General features: G+C 42.1%; 1 protein-coding gene across 1 annotated transcript; it reads left to right on the forward strand.

Moving 5' to 3' along the window:
- Positions 1 to 3111: 3111 nt before the first annotated feature.
- Positions 3112 to 4610, forward strand: LOC117821692 (zinc finger BED domain-containing protein 4-like). The gene is made up of 2 exons (XM_034696147.1): positions 3112 to 3438; positions 3758 to 4610. The coding sequence occupies exons 1-2, from the start codon at positions 3241 to 3243 to the stop codon at positions 4019 to 4021; spliced, it is 462 nt and encodes a 153-aa protein (XP_034552038.1). The 5' UTR covers positions 3112 to 3240; the 3' UTR covers positions 4022 to 4610.
- Positions 4611 to 6155: the final 1545 nt, after the last annotated feature.

Below are 6155 nucleotides of genomic sequence, written 5' to 3' on the forward strand. Positions count from 1 at the left end.
AAATGCCACCAAATCCATGTCCGGTCCGTTAATGTCTAAACCGTATTCTATGTTCTATTATTAACAAAGACCCAACATCAAGACAGGATAAGATCCAGTCCCATCTTACAGACAGGACTCAGTCTGATCTCATCTTAATCCACCATGAGTAGAGCACTTTGCAGCATTTAGCAAGTTACAGTGGCAAGGACAAACTTCCTTTAACAGGCAGAAACCATGAGCAGGACCAGACTCATGTTAGACACACATCTGCTAGAGAGAGATGGATAGAGGGAGATGAAGAGAGAGAGATGATAGTGTTAAGACGGATAGTAGTAGTTGTAGCAGCTGGAGTCTAGCACATCCACAGGCCGTCTACAGCCGAGATCCAGAGGAACCCACGAGACAAGGGAGCTTAGGGACTCCAGAAAGGTCTATGGTTTTTAACTTTAATGGGACAGGAAGAACTAAAGTAAGTGACAGGAAGAGAGGAGTCTAAGCCTATAGCAGTCTAAGCCTGTCGCAGCATAACTAAGAGCTGGTCCGAACCTGAGCCAGCTCTAACTATAAGCTTCATCAAAAATAAAAAGTTTGAAGCCTACTCTTAAAAGTAGAGAGGGTGTCTGCCTCCAGACCCTGACTGTTAGATGATTGAATAATTAAAATTAAAACATCTGGTTGATTTTCAGAATAAAACACTCTGCGTTATACAGTTTTTCAAAGTCAAATTCCTTGTGTGTTCAAGCATACCTGGCCAATAAAGCTGATTCTGATTCTGATCTGGTTCTCATCGGATGGTATTTCACTTTACTACAACAACAAACCGCCATGATGAGCGGAGCCAGGGTGGACTGAAAGCATGTGGTGCTAGCTCTGCTAATTTAAACCACACTCTTTGGTCCCATGTTTAGCTGTGTTAAAGGTGACATATTATGCTCTTTTTCATCAAAATATATTGGTCTAAGAGGTCCCCAAAACATTTCTTTAAAGTTCATTGCTCAAACACCACGTTGAAATCAGGTTTTGGCATGCCTGTAAACCCCTCTTTTTCAGCCCTGCTCAGAACAGGCTGTTTTCTGTGTCTGTGCCTTTAAATGAGAATGAGCTCTCTGACCCCCCTCAGGAAGTGGATGTGCCTCGGCTGTCCAGCACGTTGATCTAATGTTTACATGTTGGCTGAATATACACGGCTGCTCACAGACCCGCGTTACTTCAACCCTCTGAATCTGATCCAGAATCTGATCCTGACGGAGAGGCGCCTGCAGCAGGACCTTTCTGAACGATCGGTCACAGATTTTGTGTTTCTTGTTGTTTTATTTGTCAGTATGTTGACGTGTGTCTTGGTACAAACATGTAGCTATGTGGCTATGCTAACTAGCGCTAGCACTTATCCATGAAAAATAAAATCATCCACTAGATCTTCAAATCTGCAGACGTGGGGAGTAAAACCGACATTCGTGTTTATTAAGACAGCCTACAACTAGCATGCCTCCCTCCTAAGCTCCTTGTTAGTACACGTGTGTGCAGGGAATGAAAAACGGAGGAGGAGTTGAGTTGTATTTTATACAGTCTATGGGCTGAACAAGCTCCAAGCTTTGGCTTCCGTTACAGACCGGATGTCGTTGTGATTAGGGATGCACGATATATCGGCATTAATATCGGTATCGGCCGATGTTTGTCATTTTTTAACATATCGGCATCGGTCTGATGAGTAAAATTGGGACGATATTAACAACCGATGTTTATTTCCGTCTAGTTGCTGTTTGTGTAGTGTGCCGGGAGGGGGAGGGGGATTTGGCCATGTGGTATCTGTTTGGGCATGTGACAGTGACACTGCAACACGGAATTGTGGGGGGTGAAACTAAAAGGAAGAAAAAATGTCAGCGGTGTGGTCGTTTTTTACGGTGTCGATTGAAGATACTCGAAAAGCAGTATGCAACACTTGCAAAGTCGAGGTAATGCGAGGGGGATGCCGCGTCAAGTCATTCAACACAACAAATTTAATATGTCACTTGAAAAACCGCCATCCAGAAGTTCACAAACAATGGCAGGAAGCTAACGCTGCCAACGTTAGCCAGAAGGCAAAAACAACAGCAGCAGCCGCAGTTGGGAGCCCTATACAGCAAGTACTCGACCAAACCAAGAAATTTGCCAAGGACAGCGCAAAAGCCAGGTCAATAACGAATAAGGTAATGGAAATGATTGCTCTTGACGACCAGCCATTTTCCATAGTGGAGGACAGAGGATTTCGGCGGTTGATGGAGCATATTGAACCCCGCTACAGCCTTCCAAGTCGGCGCTACTTTTCCTACGTTTCCCTCCCTGCTTCGCACGAAGTCGTGGCCACGCATATCCACAAATTGTTGGACAATGTGACTGACATTAGTTTCACTACGGATATATGGAGTTCGGACGTAAGTCAGATGAGTATGTTGAGCCTTACTGCTCAGTGGATTGATGAAAACTTTGAAATGAAGAGAGCTGTTTTGCATGCACAAGAGTTTGCAGGATCGCATACTGGGGCTGCCATCGCTAGCGCATTTGACTCCATGTGTGCTCAGTGGAAAATTAAAAAAGACAATGTGCATGTTGTGCTTCGCGACAATGCTCGGAATATGCAGAAGGCAATGGACGAGTGCGGCGTTAAAAGCCTGGGCTGCATGGCTCATACGCTGCAGCTAGCAGTGCATAACGGAGTGTTAAGCCAGAGGAGCATCTCTGACTGTGTGGCTATTGGAAGGAAAATAGTCGGACATTTTCGCCACTCTCAACTCGCCACCTCTCGACTGAGAATCATACAGCAAGAGTTAGGCATGAAACCCAAGATGCTACAACAAGATGTCACAACCAGGTGGAATAGTACTTTTTATATGATGAAAAGTTTACTGGATCAGAAGCGCGCACTTGGTGTGTATGGAGCAGATCATGAGCTGCCTGCTTGTTTCAGCGCATATCAGTGGGGCCTCGTTGAAAACATGACCACGCTTCTCACTCCATTTGAACAATTAACGAGGGAGATCAGCTCACACTTGGCTACTGCTGCGGACGTGATTCCCTCTGTTGTGGCGCTGAAGCGTTTGCTGAGCAAGACGGCTGACACAGACAGTGGCGTCTTGCTCAGCAAAGAGCACTCTACTGGAAGCTGTGAACGAGCGATTTGGAAGCGCTTTCTCCGAGCCGCTTTACTACTTGGCAACGATCCTTGACCCTAGGTACAAAGACCGTTATTTTGACACGGTCACCAAGCAAGCGGCTGTAAATATGCTCCAGAAGCAAGTGGACAAAATGACGCACAGCGACAGAACTACGGAGACACCGGACACAGAAGAACCTCAAGAGAAGAAGATAAGAACAAGCGACGAGGGTGGAAAGTCGCTGCTTGACATGTATGATGAAATTCTGGAGGAAAACTTGATCATGGAACAGCACGCAGGCCTGACGAGCCGCACAAGTGTGCAGGTATAGTATTATCAGATCCTGTCTCTTATTCAAATAATGAAGCCTGTTAGAATCCTTTGTGTAATGATTTTGTATTTTTTATTAATGTGCTGTACATTCTATAGAGTTACTAGTCAATTTAATGAAATAAAAAAAAACTAATTGTTAAGAAATACCGTATTTAGTAATGCTTCTCTGCCCTCTTGTGGTCGACCTTTAGCACTGGTCATCTGCTCAGAGCAAAGTTCAACAAAGCTCTTAAGAGGAAAATGTTGTAATGTCCAGATTGCTGGTAATTTATCAGACATACATAGTAATACACTTGTCTACATTTCTGTAGGTGCATGGCTATTTGAGTGAGGCCGCCATCCCCAGAAATGAGAGCCCACTGAAGTATTGGAAAAGCAACTTGTCTCGCTTTCCTGCCCTGGCCAAAGCAGCATGCAAGTACCTTTCAGCTCCATGTACAAGTGTGGACAGCGAACGTCTCTTCTCTGCTGCATCACACATTGTTGATGAAAAAAGAAACAGGATCCAGTGTGAGAAAGCAGAAATGCTTCTCTTTGTCAAAAAAAACCTGCCTTTGCTGATGAAGGAGGCCTAGACTTTAACCTACAGTGTCATGTGGAAACCCTGTTTCAGTGTTTGGGACATTAATTTGAGTACATTGTGGCTGCTTTAAGTTGGTAAATGTACACAGACTACCATGTCTTTTGAGTTAGTTATGTCACAGTTCTAATATTTTGATTTAGCATTTTTATAGATAGGACTTGAAATTGACTTGCACTGATTTGCACCTGTATAGTGTTTTTTATGTTTGCTTGGTGGAAACATTGTTTCAGTGTTGGGACATTTACTTGAAAATTACAGTGCAAGTTGGAACTGACAGTCAGGACATGTTTTTGATATTTTTGATTTAGCCTTTTCACAGATTTGAGTTGAAATGCAGTGGAGCCTAAAACTTGTTTTGCAATTTAATAAATGCCTGGTTGCCATGAATACTGGTAAGTTTGTTAAGGTAACTTTGTCAGGATTTTATTTTGATTTATGATCATTTTTGTAATTTATGATCCAGACATTCTCACAGGAGTTTTGTGAGTTGAGGGTTTAATTACACACTTGCTACAAGTTGTGAGGGTTGCTAAAAAGTAACACTGTTGGTTACTTGTGTTTTATGGTAGCCCTGTAACCTTCTTATTTACAAGTGAAACACCTTTTGAAAATAAAGGAAGACATTCAAGAATTCTGTTTGCATGATTTTAAGTCTGTACAAAATTTTGTCATCTCAGAAACTTTATTTTTTTTTAACATATATCGATATCGGTAAATATCGGTTATCGGACATAACAGAAATATTAATATCGGATATCGGTATCGGCCAACATTTTCATATCGGTGCATCCCTAGTTGTGATGCATGAAAAACACTGAAAACTGAAACGGCTCGTTTCAGTACACATTTATAGAAAGGTGGAGAAATCAAAACAGGGACAGAATGGATTATTTTCATTTCGGGGGGGTTTGTAGACATGCCAGGGACACATATTTCAGGTAGAGAACCATTAAAAAGTCGATTTTGCATGATATGTCACCTTTAATTAAATTGTGCTCAATTTTTCACTTTTCTGTTAGATTAGTTGGTTACTATTTAAATGTGTTTAAACTACAAAGACAGTTACTCCATAACATCTTGAGTCAAAATCTGTCCTATAATGACGTTACATTTCTCAGCTACTCTTACTTCAAATGTCTTCATTCAGGAACTTTCCTTACTGGTTCCGTTTGATGCACATAATTTATTTTATTGTGTCACATTTAAAGTTTGCTCAAACTTTGCATGACAGTTTCTTCAGCTGTGAAAAAGTTGGCCTCCTCCGTGCAGTTAGACCACAAAAATTCCAATCATATCAAAAGATTGTCCTCCCAGAAGTTCTTTGCCCTTTGCCCTCCCTCTCCATCTTTCCTTCTTTCTGTTTCCTCTTCCTGGTACAGGATTTTTTGGCTAGCAGCATGCTGGAGTACAACCTGAGTGGGCAGAGTAGAGGGAAGGGGGCAGAGGCCAAGGCAAAGCAGAGCTGATCCCAGAACAGCCGTTGCCAAGGTGTACACACAGTGAGAGAGATGAGAGCAGTGAATGTAAATATAGAAAGATTATGGTGGTTTGACACAGATCCCTCCCCATCTGATCCACATCCTGGAGCCTTAACTTTGTAGTGCCCTGGCTTGAAGAAAAACAAGGGAAAAAAAAGTCCTTGAAAAAGTTTTGATTTTTTTTTTTCTTTGAGGAAATGTTCACATGATTCTGACACTACTGTGTGTTCAGGAGTGCTAAAATTAAGAAATAAGCTGAAAAGAATGGCTAAGAGAACTTTGAAATCAAATCTGATCATAAAAGAGCATGATTCATTACTGGTACAGAAATATGCTTACTGTGCCGACACTTTCTTAAACTCTGGACTAAATTCTTCTCAGCGTATTATTGACTGGAGTATCATTACAGGGAGAGGTGTGAAATGATTCCCTCTGCTCTTCTTCAGTTTAACTCATCTGTCTCTTACCGTTAAGGATTAGAGGAATGGTTCCATGATAGACACGAACATTACGCAGGACAAAAGAGAAGGTCTGCAGGCTTGAATGTGAAACGTGTAAGGAGACATGTAGGGATGAGGTGAGCTCAGGTCATAACTCAATGATGTCTTAACACAGACATTAAACACATTGATATCATCCAGAGTGACT

Source organism: Notolabrus celidotus, chromosome 11 (genome assembly GCF_009762535.1).
Source record: "Notolabrus celidotus isolate fNotCel1 chromosome 11, fNotCel1.pri, whole genome shotgun sequence".
Classification (NCBI taxonomy): Eukaryota; Metazoa; Chordata; class Actinopteri; order Labriformes; family Labridae; genus Notolabrus; species Notolabrus celidotus.

What these genes read in the sequence shown, in the direction of transcription:
- LOC117821692 (XM_034696147.1), top strand. Translation starts at nt 3,241, where the DNA reads ATGCTCCAGAAGCAAGTGGACAAAATGACGCACAGCGACAGAACTACG. An exon ending in CGAGCCGCACAAGTGTGCAG is followed by an intron (nt 3,439 to 3,757) that starts GTATAGTATTAT and finishes ACATTTCTGTAG; the next exon opens with GTGCATGGCTATTTGAGTGA.